This window comes from Parasteatoda tepidariorum, chromosome 8, assembly GCF_982258835.1.
Source record: "Parasteatoda tepidariorum strain Cologne lab strain chromosome 8, Ptep-v5.0, whole genome shotgun sequence".
NCBI lineage: Eukaryota > Metazoa > Arthropoda > Arachnida > Araneae > Theridiidae > Parasteatoda > Parasteatoda tepidariorum.
This window is the reverse complement of record NC_141762.1, coordinates 12,119,749-12,138,072: the sequence shown is the minus strand read 5'-3', so window position 1 is coordinate 12,138,072 and position 18,324 is coordinate 12,119,749. Positions and strand designations below refer to the sequence as shown.

General features: G+C 32.5%; 1 protein-coding gene across 2 annotated transcripts in view; it reads left to right on the top strand.

The window, feature by feature from the left end:
- The window catches only part of LOC107439204 (lysosomal acid phosphatase), a 35,761-nt gene that overhangs the window by 3,568 nt on the left and 13,869 nt on the right, over positions 1 to 18,324 (top strand). For both annotated transcript variants that reach the window (XM_016051714.5, XM_071180692.2), the window contains exons 2-3: positions 3,722 to 3,817; positions 6,074 to 6,154. In XM_016051714.5, coding sequence (XP_015907200.1) covers positions 3,722 to 3,817; positions 6,074 to 6,154 — 177 coding nt within the window. The remainder of the gene's footprint in view (positions 1 to 3,721; positions 3,818 to 6,073; positions 6,155 to 18,324) is intronic.

The following is an 18,324-nucleotide window of genomic DNA, read 5'->3' as shown; positions in this document are numbered from 1 at the left end:
GAGTACGTAACTAACTCGGGGAACTGTTCGGTGTGGTATGCTATGCTAGAAAAACAACTTATAGTGTGAGCAACATACTCAAATTTAGCAGAGTATTTAGCAGCTCATGCGAATACGAAACAAAATAACTCTTATGAACCGGTTGTCTGACAACTCTACGTCTATGATTGGGTACATCGAACTCCTGCCTTTTTATTCTTTCTTTCCAAGTCAAAATGTGTTGACAAAATGTGGTTGATAAAAATGTATTCGCAAAGAAATATCAGAATTAATAGTACAGGGCTGTTCATCAAGAGTGTAATATAAACAGTACAAACCAATAACAAATAAAAAAGAAGAGACTTTTATTCTCCTCCCCTAACCCCAGTAGTTGTTGGGAGGAGAGGAGGGATCAAAGCCGCTTCAAGATAGTCTGATGCTAAATATCCTTCCTTCCTTTAAACATAGGGACCACAACAAATCTTGAAGAACTAAACTGCTGTTTGTAGAAAATGCAACACCATGAAAGAATCATCAGAATCAAATGAAATTTAATGCAGAAACGACTTGTACTGATACAAATAAATGATGAAATTTTCAAAACAAAAGAAACAAATTAAGCGTCCGAAATCAGTATTTGGTGCAGCCACCACGCGCTGCAATAAGTGCTGCTATACGACGTGGCATGGAGTCAAACAGATGTTGAATATCTGCTTGAGGAAGAGAATTCCATATCGCTTGTATGCGCAACCAAAGTTCGTCTTTGGAAACTGCAGGACGCGGATCACGAGTGAGACGCCGACCAACCATATCCCACACGTGCTCAATAGGCGACATATCCGGCGAATAAGCAGGCCAAGGAAGAAGTTGCATGCGTTGTGCTGAACAGAAGTCTCTAACAGTCCGCGCAACATGTGGGCGTGCATTATCCTGCTGAAAGATAGCTCCAGGGATGCCTTGAAGGAAAGGAACGACTTCGGGCTGTAGCACTTCACGGACGTATCTGTTGCTATTGAGATTACCCTCAATTCGTATCAAATTGGATCGTCCATGATACGAAATCGCACCCCAGACCATAACTCCGGGTGTTCGACCACTATGTCGTTCAATAATACACTCAGGAAGGCAGCGTTGACCGGCATAACGTCTAACACGAACACGGCCATCATGGGTCCACAAATTGAAGCGTGATTCATCTGAAAAGACAACTTGGTGCCAATCAGCTCGCCAGTCTCTGTGCTCAAGAGCCCACTGCCGACGCAGCCGTCGATGATCCGCCGTGAGGGGAATCCTGTATAATGGCACCCTTGCACGCAATCCACGGCGCAGCAGACGACGACGAATTGACGAAGCCGACAATTGTACACCTGTAGCAGTAGACCAATGTGCTGCCAGCTGCCTGGAGGAAGCTGTGCGATCATTCACCGCCATGCGGAGCAGGTGTCGATCATCGCGCTCTGACGTCACCTTCTGTCGTCCAGTGCCTGTTTTTCGAGTTGTTCGGTGCTCGTCGGTCCACTGCTTCCAAACTCGCATCACTGTGGAACTGTTCCGCTGCATACGAGCTGCTATTGCGCGATAGGAAAATCCTCCTTCTCGAAGGCCGATTATCCTCCCTCGTTCAAACTCCGTAAGTTGCTTGAATTTCTTATTCTTCTGTCGTGGAGGCATACTCAGGTCTCACTAAACGTTTGCCACTAACAAATAATCATAGACTATTTTCAACGTCCCGCTACAGCACTTTATTTATACGCTTTCAGCATCAATTCAGAGGGCGCTGCGCGCGCCACGCACGCGCGATGGCTCTGAAACTTTATTAATTTGCATAATATCCTATAATTGACATTTGCTGCGAATTTCATTTGATTCTGATGATTCCTTCATGGTGTTGCATTTTCTACAAACAGCAGTTTAGTTTCGATTATGTGTATGGAAGCTAGCCTTCTTCCCCTATGTATATTCTTTGATCGAATTAACTATCGAATGTTATATTTTTTTTTCGTTCTTTCTTAATTCCTGTACACTTTTCTACACACCGTACTAATTTCAAGTTTCGAAATCTTATAGTTTTCGCCTAGCAAACCAAAATGCAAACCGAAAAAAAAATAAACGGACCACCCAGAATAACTTCTTATTTAATAATCGGATCTTCACTTTCTAGGACTTAATCTTAATGATATAAGGGGTGACTTCAAATATGCTTATTACTCAGTGTGGACGATATTTTACGTTACGAAATCAGACAAAAAAAAAAAAACGTACTTTCTCTGAATAAACATATTTTTTTTCGACGGATTCGGATATCTGACTCCCAAAATAAAGGGGGTAGCCGAAATCTAGGAAATATGGTCCACATAGTTTGGTCAGGAGAAAGATCCAAAGTTTGGAAACCCTATTGTTAATTTTGCTTTTTGAGTATTGGACCATATCTCGAGAACTTTTTAAGCGAATTGAAAAATCTTTGCACCCAATTATTAAATTAGTTTGTGGAAAGATAAATCTATGCAAGAGAGAAATTTTAGTAAATATTTACTATTTTTTTTTATCATTTTCTTTAGCAATAGCCGAAAAATTTTGAGTTGTAAGGTATGCAATTTTTTACATCATTTTAAAGTCTAATTTTACAGAGCAAAATGCAAAATTGTTTTTTATAAGTCGTATTTTTAAAATTTGATTCCTCAGAAACTATTTCACGATTTTGCCCATATTTTATACTTTGATATGCAAAAATTACGCACTTTAAAATCGTGTAAAGAATTTTGCATCTTACAATTCAAAATTTTTTTGACATTTATTAAATAAAATAATAAAAAATAACAAATACTTACTAAAATTTATTTTTTTTGCATGGAATTATCTTTAAATAAACGAATTTTATAATTTTGTGCGAAACTTTTTCTGTTTACTTAAGTTCTCGAGGTATGGTGAAATACGCAAAAAGTTAAATTAACATTATAGCGTCCAAATTTCGGATCGCGCTCCTGACCGAATTATGGGGATCATATTTCCCAGATTACGACTACCCCCTATGCCCCTATATTTTGGTGGTCAGAAATCCGAATCAGTTTTCTAAAAAAAGGGTATGTTTTTTTTATAAAGAAAACTGATAACTGAACCTAAAAAACGGAGAAAATATGTTTTCAGGTCTGATTTCGTGAAAAATGCATTCAAAAATTTTTCGACTTTTATTAAATAAAATTATTTATTTATTCAGTGAAAGTTTTTGCACGAAAATATCTTTGGATGAACGATTTTTTTCAATCGTCTGCAAAAACTTTTCATGTTTCCCATGTTACGACTACCACCTATATTTTAAATGTCAGAAATCCGAATCTGCCGGAAAAAAGGTGTGTGTATTCAGAGAAAGTAACTTTATTGTTATCGTCTGTACTTATTAGTTAGTATATGTGAGATCACCCCCTCAAACCATTAAGATTGAGTCCTACAGCGGAAAAATCCGATCATTAGATCAAAAGTTATTTAGAATGGTCTGTTTTTTCTTCTTTTTCTTTTGTTTTTTATTTATTTATTTATTTTTGTACACTGTACATCCTAAAAGAGCAGCGAGGATTTCCTTACTATTTCTAAAAATAGAGAGATAATTCAACACTCATAATTCATATTTTAAAAATACAATTAAAACTTATATTATCATAATCACGATAAAAAAAATTTCCCCGTGATTACTTTATTGTTAAAAACTAAATGTTCAATCTGCTAATAATTAAATTGACTCTTTCAGATTTATCGACATGGGGACCGAGCTCCTATTTTTCAATATCCAAATGATCCGAATCCAATAACTGTGTGGAAGGCCGGTCTGGGTAATCTGACTTTGGTAAGCCATTTACTTTTTTCGGTGATGTTTGATTTTTTTCAAAGTATAATAAGCTGTTGTATATTTGTCTAGATGTTGCCGTGTATGACCGACGTCAATTTTTACCGGTGAATGTCAACAATCACATAGTCGCTTTGGTAAATGTCCGAAATATTGGCTACATCCGATTTGCTACTAATTTATTCGTTGATATTATTATATTTATTCGATATTTTAATATCTGCTGAAGATAGATTAGGAGAAACTTAAGTGTTCGGAGTACCGGTTAAATGCATACAGGGCAGTGGCAATTGACATTGAAAAAAAACTCTCCTGTAAGGATTACCGGGCAATAGCGCTGAACCTTTAAAAATTTTTGACGTAGGGCATACCGGGCAAAATTAGATTAGATTATTTATTAGACTTAGTATATATTTCGGACATTTACCAAAGCGACTATGTGATTGTCGACATTCACCGTTGGAAGTCAACAACCATCAATTTCTGCCATTCACGGTAACATAGAAATCTGTTTTAGCAAGTCCGAAAGTCCTTGTTGTTAGGTGTTTAAATCTTCGTGTTAAATAAATAAGTTTTTTTAAAAATTTTATTATGTTTTTATTGAAAAAAAGTTAATGTTTTTTAAGTATCATATTACTTATGATTAAAGCCCGGATTTTGATGACCTAAAAAATCTCAATTAATGCCCTTAAATAGTGCGAAAAATGCACTTAAAAATTGCGCTGAAAAGGCCTCATGACATGACTTTAAAGTAAAAATATTGAACTAAAACAATGTTTTACTCTTTAAAATTATTATGAGTCATTTAAAAAAATATAAAGCAATGCAATACTTGTTCAATAAAGTTTGAAAAATATGTTTATATCCTAAAATAACAAAAAAAAGGAAAATATATTGACTCCAAAACATTTTCATTTTCTATAAAAACTTTAATGAATATAACAACTTCCATCTCATAATATTGCTAAATATCAGAATTACTTTGGATTATTAAATTTTCTTTGATATTTTGAAATGTAAACGAGCGAAAATAAATTTTTGTGTGAAAGTAAATTTTTATTCTTGTGTGAAAGTAAATTTTTATACCTGGAAAAGCTTCTTTCAACGTCTACTGATGTTATTGGTGCGTACTTGAAAAAGACGGTCTCACTTACTGACAATTATTCTTCAATTTGAAAAGATGTTGCTTCACCTGTTAATATCCTAGACATTTTCTTCATTGTTTGGAAGCCAGTGTAATAATAAAAAATTATAACAAAATAATAAAAATTGGAAAAAAATTTTAAAAAAAATTAAAAAAATTCTTTAAAATACAAAATACGCCGAAAAATTTAAAGAAAAATGCCCTATAAATCTAAAAAAATGCTCTAAAGGACAAAGAATGTCCAAAAATGCAAAAAATGCAAAAGTCATCAAAATCCTTGCCTTACTTATGATCTTCTATTATTTTGGCTCCTAGTGTCAGGATTTGATTTTTATGTTCTACGAAACTTAGCAGTATAAGCTTAATGATTAATTTATGCGCTAATTTTAATCAACAATATTTTATGTAAAACATAATTTTAATTAAATTAAATATTTTTTTGTATTTTATTATTTTAATTCAAATCAATAGAATGGAAAATCTATAATGTTAATTTAAAAAAGTTACTTTTTAAAGCATTAATTGTTTTCCGCTTAATTTATAAAATAGTTTACCCTTTTTCCAACAAATTTGAAAAAGTTTAATTTTTAAAATAATAATTTGCATATAAATTTTCTTTGACTTGAAAATTAATGTAAGAAACTGCAAATGATGAGAAAATAAATCTTACTAACTATTACAGAAATTCTGTGTTAGCGAAATCATGGACCAGCGAAGTTTTGTACCCGTGGAGTTACGTATCGGCAAACTTTTATTCACGCAAAATTATGTTTTGGATCCGCTAAGATTTGACTGCGAAGTTTTGACATCCACCCTTGTAAAATAAAATAATAGTTTTGAAAGATAATCACGCATATATTAACCACTGAAATTTCATATATGAGCGAACCATAATTCTTTGTATCATATAAAGGGTTCATAGTATTTTGTCGATGGAGACACTATTCCACAAATGTCATTTTTATCTCAAACTATTCCTAAGTATTGTTCCCAGGTGGTTACTTTAAAACTTAATCAGTACTTTACAAAGGGAATCATTTCATGCAATTATCAAATTTTCTGTTTGGCACTATATTGTTTCAAAATCAGTAACTTGTTTTTGTTTGTTTTAGCTGGGCAAAAGACAGCATTGGAGTTTAGGACTGTTATTCAGATCACACTACAATAATTTTATTACTACGAGTCCCACAGAGGTAGTTGTTCAGATTACTATTACTAATAAATCAATTTAATTCTTTTATAGAAGTGTATGTGGTGGTGTGTCAAGGGGAGTTAAATTTCTGAAATATAAATCCTAACTTTCATTGCTTTTTCATACTACTTTAAGTACAGTGTGCAAATTAAAAAACGGACCACCTTGAATAACTTTTCATCTAATGATCTGATTTTCACGTTCTTGGACTCAATCTTAATGGTGCAAGGGGATAATCGCAAATATGGTAATTAATTAGTGCTGACGATATCTTAAGTTACGGAATCTGATACAAAAACGTACTTTCGCTGAATAAACATACCTTTTTTTCGTCAGAGTTCTGATACCCAAAATATAGGAGATAGTCGCTATCTGGAAAACATGGTTCTAATAATTTAGTTAAGAGAGCTGTCCAAAGTTCGAACCTCTTAATGTTAATTTTACTTTTTGCGTATTCCACCATATCTCGAGAAATTCTTTGGAGAATTGAAAAGTTTTTGCACACAACTATAAAATTCGTTTATCCAAAGATAATTGCATGCAAAATATAACTTTTAATAAATATTTATTATTTTATTTAATAATAATCGAATTTTGAATGCAATTTTTTGTATCATTTTAAAGGCAAATCTATATGGCAAAATACGACATTGGAGTGAAATTGGTTGAATAGTTTCTGAAAAATCAATTTTCGAAAGAGTCATACTTCTAAAATTCGGTTTCTCAGGAACTATTCGACCGATTTTGCTCAAATTTTGAATTTTGCCACCAAAATCAGAATTTTTTGAAATGATGTAAAAAATTGTATACATTACTATTCGAAAGTTTTTCTACAATTATTAAATAAAATTATAAAAAACTAGCAAATGTTTACTAAAAGTTATTTTTTACATAGATTTATTTTTAGATAAATAAATTTCATAATTGTATGAAAATTTTTCAATTCGTTTAAAAAGTTAAATTTGCCTTAAGAATTATGATGAAGTAACTAATATTTAGTAAAATTAATATTTAGGGACTTAAACTTGGGACTGCTCTTTTTACCAAACTATTGAGAACTTACTTCCCTTGCGGCTACCCGCCTATATTTTGAGGGTCAGAAATCCCAATCCGTCGAAAAAAGGCCTGTTTATTCAGAGAAAAGTACGTTTTTGTGTCTGATTTCGTTCTGAATATTGTCAGCACTAATTAATTAGCATATTTGAGGTCTACCCCTTCGAATCTTTAAGATTGAGTCCTAGAACGCGAAGATCCGATCATGAGATCATAAGCTATTCAGAATGGTTCATTTTTTTATTTCGCACACTGTAGAAAATAAAAATATTTCGATGAAATCAAAGCATTTAGGAAATTTCTGAAAATGTAAAACACCGGTTATTATTAAGAATACCCGGTTATTGATAATAATAACCAAATAAGCCGGTTTAAGTGAATGAGGTTAAAATTTATAAGCACAAATGAGTCAATCAAAAGAAAAATTTAAAAAATGGTTAATAAAAATCGAAGAAGCAAATTTTGTTTTTAATGATCTTTATCACCAAAATAGATCAGTAAATTAAAGGAAATGTTAAAACTGACCAACTTAATTTCTAAAATTCACATTAAATTAAAACTTTTAAATTTTCTGAAAAAACTTATGAAACATTTGCCAACATTTTTTTAATTTTTTCTTTGTTGTGGGTACACAGCAAAAAGAATGTTTTGATTTTTTCTTAGAATCTAAAAAGAATTTATAGAATGATTCACAAAAAAAATCTGGTTTTTTTTCCACCCCTGAGAAATTATGAGACTAACTTGTGCGTAATATAATTTTGATGAACAGTTTTTGTCGATATCACTGCTTTTTATTTACATATATTATTTAAAAACTTAAAATCGTGTGCTTTTAATATTGTAAACAGAATTTTTTTTCGAACCTAAACTACGATACCTTGAAATTGCAATAAAATATTTTATCGCTAAGCCCATACATTACTGTGAAACAAAAGAAAATTGATGGTCGCTTGCATCCTTTCTTTTTTTCCCCTGACTTTTATTGATTTTCCGTGAACATACTCTTTACACATTTTGGAAGAAGAAGAAAAATTGAAGCCAACAATGAAAATATACATTTAACGCTTTCATAAGTTCTAAGAAAAATGAAGTTTCATCACAAATTAATATTAAAAAATAATGCAAATAAAATAATTCTAACAATGTTTCTCATTATAGTTTTATTTTATCTGCTATGTTTGGCTACTGATGATCATGATAGAGTCTCCATTTTTTTGTAAGTGAGGATTTAAACATTAGACCATTTTTCCAACTAAAAATTGTTGCATAGCTGCAATTAGCTGCATAGCTATTTTGTAACCGTCGTTGAACAGCTGACCCCATATTTTGGGCCTACGACTACTAATGATCATCTTCGTAGCCGAATTCATAACCCGTTATTCAATTTTAGTTTAGACCGAATCCAGCAGACAATTGAAATCCTGGATCAAGTATTGGGAGACATTTGTCTTCGCGGAGGACTTTTTGATGGAACTAGCCCGCATTTGCGCGATATTTAGAGGAAAACCACGAAAATTTCCCATGGTTTGCCTGACGACAAGGAAATTTTAACCAATGATCCATCTATTACTGAGGATATTTTACGGCTGCACTGCGGTCGGTGCGAGCCGTGTACGGAATTCGTATCGCCCAGCCATCGCTGAGATTCGAATCCGGTTCGCATCATGGGAAAGCGAACACTCTATCCCCTGAGCCCCCAAGGCTCACTGCCATTATTTTATAACCGTCATTGAACAGCCGACCCAATTTTTGGATTTACAACTACTAATGTTCAACTTCGTAGCCTTGTAATTTTGAACCCAACTCAGAAGACAAAGGAACTCCTGGATCAAGTATATGGAGACATTTGCTTCCATGAAGAACTTTTTGATAAAACTAACCCGGATTTGCGCTCCATGGAGAAGAAAACCACGAAACCCTCCCACGATTAGCTTGACGGTAAGGGGACTTTAACCCATGACCCGTCTACCACTGAGGATATTTTTACATCAGTACAGTGGTCGGTGCAAGCCGGATGCGGAATTCGTATCGAATAGCCATCACCGGGATCGAACCCGGTTCACCTTATTGAAAGGCGAACGCTCTATCCCCTGAACCATCACGGCTTGCATTTTTGCGCCGCTGATTTCACATATGCGATCAGTTTCTCTCTACAACCTACAATTCACTGATATGTTCCTAAAAAGAATTTCTTATCACTCCAGTGAGTAATTATAGCATACCCACTTCTTTGCTGCGGAAGGGGGTGGTAGAAAGAAGACGATAATATATTTAAATTTATGATGCGATATGTTAAGGTTAGAGGTTGTTTGCCTTAAGTTGGATTTTCAAAGGTGCAGCTGAGTGTATATGAATGTATATCTATACGTTCTTCATAAACTATGTTCAGACAAAAAATAAATGAAACTAAAAATACCATTTAAAAAGACCCACGACTTTCCGATCAAAACTAATTTGACACTTGAAATCTGCTGACTTGAATTAGTCAAGATTTAAGAAATTGAATAAATGCAACAAAAAATGTATTCCCAAATCTAATTGTAAGTAAGAATTATTCTTAAATTTCATTAACAGCTGAAAATCACATAAGATAATTACCAAGCTTTTAATTTAAATGTTTAATAATCTACTGTATGACAGAGAAGTCAACTTGCCCAGCTTTTTTGGGGGGAAATTTCTTAGTGGTGGTTACATTCATACTTTAGTACATTCAATTTGAAGTTATTTTTTCCACGGCTACATGAAAATAGTTCGTAAGTTCATATAAAACGGCCCCTTGTTCCTGTAATATTGGGGTGAGACTTTTAAAATGTAGCCAAGTCAACTTCAACAAAATCTATCTTTTGTTACCGCAATAAAAATTAACTTTTTCGGGAAAAGTTAAGTTAATAAACAAATAAATGTTAATAATTATGAGGCAGACAAAACACAATTTCACAAAATTGATGGTAGAAAGCCTGCATTTGTATTCTATTCCTTCATTTGCATTTGTATTCATTTCAGACCAATTGCACCACACCATGTGTGCATTTTGGGTCCCACTTCTTTTTCTAGCCAATTAAGATTGGAAAGTTGAAGGTTTAATTTTTCAGGGAAACAAAAAATTTGAGCCCATCGCATATTGATAAGATAATACCACCTTCAAAATTTTAAATCATAGGATTGCAAACTTTTAAAAATTAAAGCGACATCTAACGCTACAAATTATCCACATAATTTAAACATAGGTATCCTACCACTTTTATCATAAGTAGTAGTAGCTTATTTACGTCACACTAGAGCTACACAATGGGCTATTGGCGACAGTCTGGGAAATATCCCTGAGGATGGTCCTGAGATATGCCATCACAATTTGGATCCTCTGCGGAAGGAATGTCAACCCCTTTTTGGTAGACCGACCTGCTCGCGAAGTCGAGTACTTTACGGTAGAACAGTTTAACGAAGATCGATACCGTCCACCCTCGGTCGCATCAAAATGGTCAGCCACTTGCACACTGACCGAAGCTAGTGATGCTTGACTTCGGTAACCTACTGGGAACCGTATCTTAATGATCAGTCTACTGCGGGAACTTATAAAGGCACTTTTTACGCCAATACAAAGAGGTAAATCTACCCCTTTTCGCCAAGGAATGAGTAAAGAATAAAATAGTGATTTTAACCTAATGGATAGGGTATACTTTGTGGTTTAGTCTAAACTTTGTATTGACTAAAGTTAAAATTAACGTTAATAAAGCACTTTATTTTATTTGAGCGTTATACTAAGTTCAAAGAAACTTGTATTTGCTAACTGTTACTTTTTGTACACCTAAAACTAGTTTTAACTTAAGGCTTGCTTTATTACACATTTTTCTATATAACATAAGAACGAAAGAAAGAAATGGTCTGATGCAGTTTTACAATGTTTTTGGTGAATTTTTATTGGGCGGAAAATCACATAAATCCCGTTTACCCACATTTTTCCATAATTTTTTATTGTTGTTGTTGTTGTATTGCAGCAGCATAAAATTAACCTCTTCTCTGACTGCGTCGCATCTCATACTCGTTTTTGTGTCTGTATGATCAGTGTCGCATCCCATGCGACGAAGAGAGAAATTGCATCATTGAAATTAAATGCGTTGCTATTAACATGTCCCTTTAAATCCCGTAATTATTTTTATATTTTTGAATAATGCTTAGAGATGGCGCAACTAGTGCCACTTTCTTCACAATTTTCGCAGTGAGATTTCCCGCCTTGAATTGAAATCAAAATCATTTTGTACTTTCCGTAATTTTGCTTTCATTAGTGTTACTGCTGCATGTCAAAGTATTTATGATGAATTCAGAGAGTGAGTTCGAGGACAGTGAATTTATTATCTCACAATCGGAAGAATGTCTTTTACATAATTTTGATAATTATTTTATGCAGATATTTATCTTAAACACCTGAAAGCAATAGAGTTAATAAATATATTATCACGGAGTGTTTTTTTTTTTTTTTTTTTAACTTGGGTGTTTTGCAGAGAAAACTGGAGATCAGTGGAAGGTATATAAAGATCTAACATATTTCACCAGTAATAAGTCAAGCAAAAAAACTGCTTGTTGACAAAAATATTTTACTTTTACGAATTTAGGATAGAACATGCATTAATTTTCAGCAGTAAAGGAAAGTTCTTTTTTTTTTTTGGGTCGGAAATTTGAAAAAAAAAAAAAATCCGACAGAGAAGGGGTAAATAAAAGTCCTAAAGGTATTGTTTTTTCGGTAAAATATTCCTGTATCCCAAATTTAAAGGTATTTACCTGTAATATTTTTAATTTTTATTTTCCTCCGCTATGATTGATTATCTTTTAATTAAGAGTTTAAAACTAAAAGATTCTTTATAATGTAATTCTATGATATCATTGTATTACGATTTTAAGATAAACTTCTTTAAATGAGTGTCTAAACTTATTAACCGTTTTACAATTATTATTTTTGGCGAAAATTACATTAATACAATATTATAAATTACATAGAAGAGATTCATTAAATGATTAAGAACTTAATAATAAGTTTTATGCACAATGTGATTCAGGTATAAATTTTATTTAATACTAGGGTGCTTCATCCCCTGTTCGCTACGGCTCACCAAACCCAATGTTTGCTTCGCAATAATTGTTGTTTCTTGGCAGAAAATAGTTTTTCTACTAAAGCTAACCCTTTAATGGGCCATTTATTTCTAGTAAGGGGGTACATTAAAATACTTTTTGAATTTAGAAAATTCATTTAGTTTAGTTGATAAAATTAATTTGCATTTTAACAACATTTTTTTGTGGTAAGTACGTTTACTGCTACCCAACAGGTGTTATAAATAAGTATGAAATTTAATTACTCTAATTTATTTTCTTTGCAAAATAAATTTTATAAATACTCCAAACTGAAAAAGGAATTAGATAATATAACTTATTTTAGATTCCTTAAAAACAGGCATATTGTAACCAATCTTATTCCATATTGCTTCCTAAGAGCTGAAGTTAATAAGAAACGGCATACCAAAGTGGTGGTAAATATGATTACAACAATTGATACATATGATTACAATTGATACATATGATATGATTAAAATTTTTTCTAAGTAATCATTTTTTAAAATAACATTTGTATTGTTATAACATTATATTGTTCAAACAAATTTGATTATCTCACAACCGTAATTTAATATTTTCGCTTACCAAATGGGCGGATATATTAAACACTATTTTTGCTGGCATCTCATTGTGCATGAAGCTGATAGTAAGTTCTAAATCATTTAACAAATCTCTCTAACTGTAATTTTTTACAGTACATTAATGTTATTTAAAAACGTAATAATTTTAGTGCAGCAAAATAATTTTAAATTCGCGATCGCAACGAACTATAGGGGGCGTTGTTGTATGAGACGCTTACCTGCGATTTCTATATGAACCGTCATTCAGTTACTCTGGAGACGTCGTTAATGTAGCGTGTAGCATTGCAACGTTCCTTCTTTAATGTGGCTTATTAAATTTAAAAAAGAAAAATGCTTGATCTTCTTTCTTATACAACCGAAAACAAAATGGTATCTCTTTTTATTAGAGAAGGAACATCCAAAACACATCGGAAAAATATTTGTACATTAACAGAAAAAAATACGTATATTCTTATAAGAGTTAAAACCTAATGCCCGAGAAATAGTATTACTAAATTTAATGATATAACATGAAAGGCCCATTTAAACTTTACAATCTATAGTTTTAAGAATCATATTAGTTCAAAAATTAAAATGAACAAAAAGTATACATAAGCCTCATAATTTTATGAAATTTAATTTAGTAAAAAAAGTTTTTTGACAACAATTTTTATTAAAAAATTTCAAGTTTCAATAAAAATCATTATTTAGAAACTAAGAAACGTAAAATAAAGAATGCTGACGAAACAAAAACAAAAAAAAAGACAATTCTTTTTTGTCGCCATTTTTAGTGCTACGAATATTCGTCTTTGGGATTTGCCAAAAACAAAACAAGATGCAATTTTATTTTTCAGGAGGGAAATATTTTACCGAAAAAACGAAAATGTACCAATTCCCACAACATAAAACTTTATCTTGGTAAACGTACGTTTTGGAAATGTTATTTCATTTGGAATCTTATTCATCAGAGTTCATATGGCGATATGATTGTTTTGAATCTATGCTAAACTCTATATCGGCTCATTTTCCACCGAAATCCGATTAACTATTTTGATTTTAAATAAAGTGTTTTATTTTATGAATTGTCGCAAAAATTTTAAGTGTAGATTAGCGGCTCTTAAAAACCGCCAAATCTGTAGCGGCGGTGGCGTTAATACGTTAGTACCGAATTTTTATTCCATACTTTTCTGAATCATATTACTTCAAACATTGGAATAATATACAAGAAGTATACATAAACACATAATGTTATACCATTTAATTTTTCAAAAAAAGTATTTTGAGAACAATTTTTATCAAAAAATTATAAACTAAAAAACGGAAAATAAAGAATTCTTAGGATAAAAAAACGATTTTAAGAATTCTTTACATTGAAATAAAAACTTTCATATTGTTTCTTTTTTTATTATTCTTATAGTTCTTAATCAGACGTAAAAACCCATTCTGTAGTGTAGAGAACCATCATCAAATGAAAAAAAAATATTTACAAGCAAATTTTTTATTGTAAAAATCATTGCACTTACCTGATTTATGATTCCCGGAGAATTCCAAAATGATAAGTTCCTTGTTTGAAAACTTTATTCTCAAATAAAAGATACATAGTTTATCCCTTCATTACTTTTAGATAACATACTACACAGCAAAATTTTATAATTGATATGAATTTGAATATGTAGCTAAAAACAGAATTCGCGATCGCAACGCTCGAGTACGCCGTCTAGCGGGAGCCTGTAAATATCGGACATTAATTTATCACGTTTTCATTTAGTTCCATCAAAGTCATTGACTGAATCAGACGCCATTTTTTAGCAGCAAATAAGAAACAAAATTTCCCTAAGGAAAAGGCCGAAGAACTTGAAAAAAATCTCCAGAATATTAGTAAATCTTTCAGGAACAGAACACGCCAAACATTTGAAGAAAAATTCGTCAATAATTTTTAATTTCTATTATCAACAAACTTGCAACTGATGACTTCCGATTTCGGATACTGTTACAGATGTGTGTATTAAGGTAAAATGCATTTCTTCTGTCTTCAATTCATTACGAATTAAAGTGAAGTCAACATTGCTTTCGTCATTCCAGTGAATAAATATGAATTCAGAACATACAGAATTGTAATAGTTATAGCATATTCTTCTTCGTTATAGAATAGTATATATTTCTGTATCCATATAATTCGGAAAACAACAATAAAACATTATCCAAGTTATTTGAAATAGTGCCATTTGTGCTGATTCTTAATTAATTTAAATCGTTTTCTTGGTAAGTTTTTTTTAATTTTGAAAGAATAAGTTCAACTAGAATTCAGCTATTCTGTTTTTAGCTACATATTCAAATTCATATCAATTATAAAATTTTGCTGTGTAGTATGTTATCTAAAAGTAATGAAGGTATAAACTATGTATCTATTATTTGAGAATAAAGTTTTCAAACAAGGAACTTATCATTTTGGAATTCTCCGGGAATCATAAATCAGGTAAGTGCAATGATTTTTACAATAAAAAATTTGCTTGTAAATATTTTTTTTTCATTTGATGATGGTTCTCTACAGAATGGTTTTTTACGTCTGATTAAGAACTATAAGAATAATAAAAAAAGAAACAATATGAAAGTTTTTATTTCAATGTTAATAATTCTTAAAATCGTTTTTTTTTTATCCTAAGAATTCTTTATTTTCCGTTTTTTAGTTTATAATTTTTTGATAAAAATTGTTCTCAAAATACTTTTGAAAAATTAAATGGTATAACATTATGTGTTTATGTATACTTCTTGTATATTCCAATGTTTGAAATAATATGATTCAGAAAAGTATGGAATAAAAATTCGGTACTTACGACGTATTAACGCCACCGCCGCTACAGATTTGGCGGTTTTTAAGTGCCGCCAATCTACACTTAAAATTTTTGCGACAGTTCATAAAATAAAACACTTTATTTGAAATCAAAATAGTTAATTGGATTTCGGTGGAAAATGAGCCGATATAGAGTTTAGCATAGATTCAAAACAATCATATCGCCATATGAACTCTGATGAATAAGATTCCAAATGAAATAACATTTCCAAAACGTACGTTTGCCAAGATAAAGTTTTATGTTGTGGGAATTAGTGCATTTTCGTTTTTTCGGTAAAATATTTCCCTCCTGAAAAAATAAAATTGCATCTTGTTTTGTTTTTGGCAAATCCCAAAGACGAATATTCGTAGCACTAAAAATGGCGACAAAAAAGAATTGTTCATTTGTTTTTGTTTCGTCAGCATTCTTTATTTTACGTTTCTTAGTTTCTAAATAATGATTTTTATTGAAACTTGAAATTTTTTGATAAAAATTGTTGTCAAAAAACGTTGTTTACAAAATTAAATTTCATAAAATTATGAGGCTTATGTATACTTTTTGTTCATTTTAATTTTTGAACTAATATGATTCTTAAAACTATAGAATGTAAAGTTTAAATGGGCCTTTCATGTTATATCATTAAATTTAGTAATACTATTTCTCGGGCATTAGGTTTTAACTCTTATAAGAATATACATATTTTTTTCTGTTAATGTACAAATGTTTTTCCGATGTGTTTTGGATATTCCTTCTCTAATAAAAAGAGATACCATTTTGTTTTCGGTTGTACAAGAAAGAAGATCAAGCATTTTTCTTTTTTAAATTTAATAAGCCACATTAAAGAAGGAACGTTGCAATGCTACACGCTACATTAACGACGTCTCCAGAGTAACTGAATGACGGTTCATATGGAAATCGCAGGTAAGCGTCTCATACAACAACGCCCCCTATAGTTCGTTGCGATCGCGAATAGCTGAATTCTAGTTGAACTTATTCTTTCAAAATTAAAAAAAACTTACCAAGAAAACGATTTAAATTAATTAAGAATCAGCAGAAATGGCACTATTTCAAGTAACTTGGATAATTTTTTATTGTTGTTTTCCGAATTATATGGATACAGAAATATATACTATTCTATAACTATTACAATTCTGTATGTTCTGAATTCATATTTATTCACTGGAATGACGAAAGCAATGTTGACTTCACTTTAATTCGTAATGAATTGAAGACAGAAGAAATCCATTTTACCTTAATACACACATCTGTAACAGTATCCGAAATCGGAAGTCATCAGTTGCAAGTTTGTTGATAATAGAAATCAAAAATTATTGAAGAATTTTTCTTCAAATGTTTGGCGTGTTCTGTTCCTGAAAGATTTACTAATATTCTGGAGATTTTTTTCAAGTTCTTCGGCCTTTTCCTTAGGGAAATTTTGTTTCCTATTTGCTGCTAAAAAATGGCGTCTGATTCAGTCAATGACTTTGATGGAACTAAATGAAAACGTGATAAATTAATGTCCGATATTTACAGGCTCCCGCTAGACGGCGTACTCGAGCGTTGCGATCGCGAATTATGGATACAAAAATATTTATAGAAAAACGATACCTTTACGACTTTTATTAATTTTATGCTGATGACAACCAAAACAATATGGGAATGAATAAGGAAAAACTGGATCCTACCACGTGATTTTCAGCCCAATAAAAATGCACGGACAATGGAAAACTGCGACACCATTATTAGATCTCTATCTATCGTAAGATATCAGCCTGTTCAGTAAGCGGAAATATTAAATAACGGTTGGGAACTCCCCAAATTTGTTATAACGAATTTCCTTTAATTTTAAATGTTATTTAAAAAAATGATTATTAGCAAAATTATTTATGTTTAATAGGTAGGTACTTTACGTCACACTAGAGCTTCACAATGGGCTATTGGCGACGAACTGGGAAACATCCCTGAGGATGAGTCGAAGACGTGCCATCGCAATTTTGATCCTCTGAGGAGAGGACGGCTCCCCCGCTTTGGTAGCCCGACGATGTGCGTGCGAAGTCGAGCACTTCAAGGTAGCACAGTTTAACGAGGACCGATACAGCGCACCCTCGGTCCCTACGCAGACCGATCCAAGTGGTCACCCATCCGCCTACTGACCGCAGCCAGTGATGCTTGACTTCGGTGTTCTACTGGGAACCGTGTCTTCACGATCAGTCCACTGCGGGACTCACGTTTAATAGATCTTAATAGAATGACAGGGTCCCGCAGTGAACTGATCGTTAAGACACGGTTCCCAGCAGCTCACCGAAGTCAAGCATCATTGGCTGCGGTCAGTGTGCGGGTGGGTGACCACTTGGATCAGTCTGCGTAGGGACCAAGGGTGTGCGGCATTGATCCTCGTTAAACTGTGCTACCGTAAAGTGCTCGACTTCGCGCGCAGGTCGTCGGGCTACCGAAGTGGGGGTGCCGTCCCCTCCGCAGAGGATCAAAATTGTGATGACATGTCTTCGGATCATCCTCCGGGATGCTTCCCAGACCGTCGCCAATAGCCCATTGTGCAGCTCTCGTGCGACGTAAATTAACAACAACAATAGAATGACGGGAAATATTTGAGCGTGAGAAGCGGG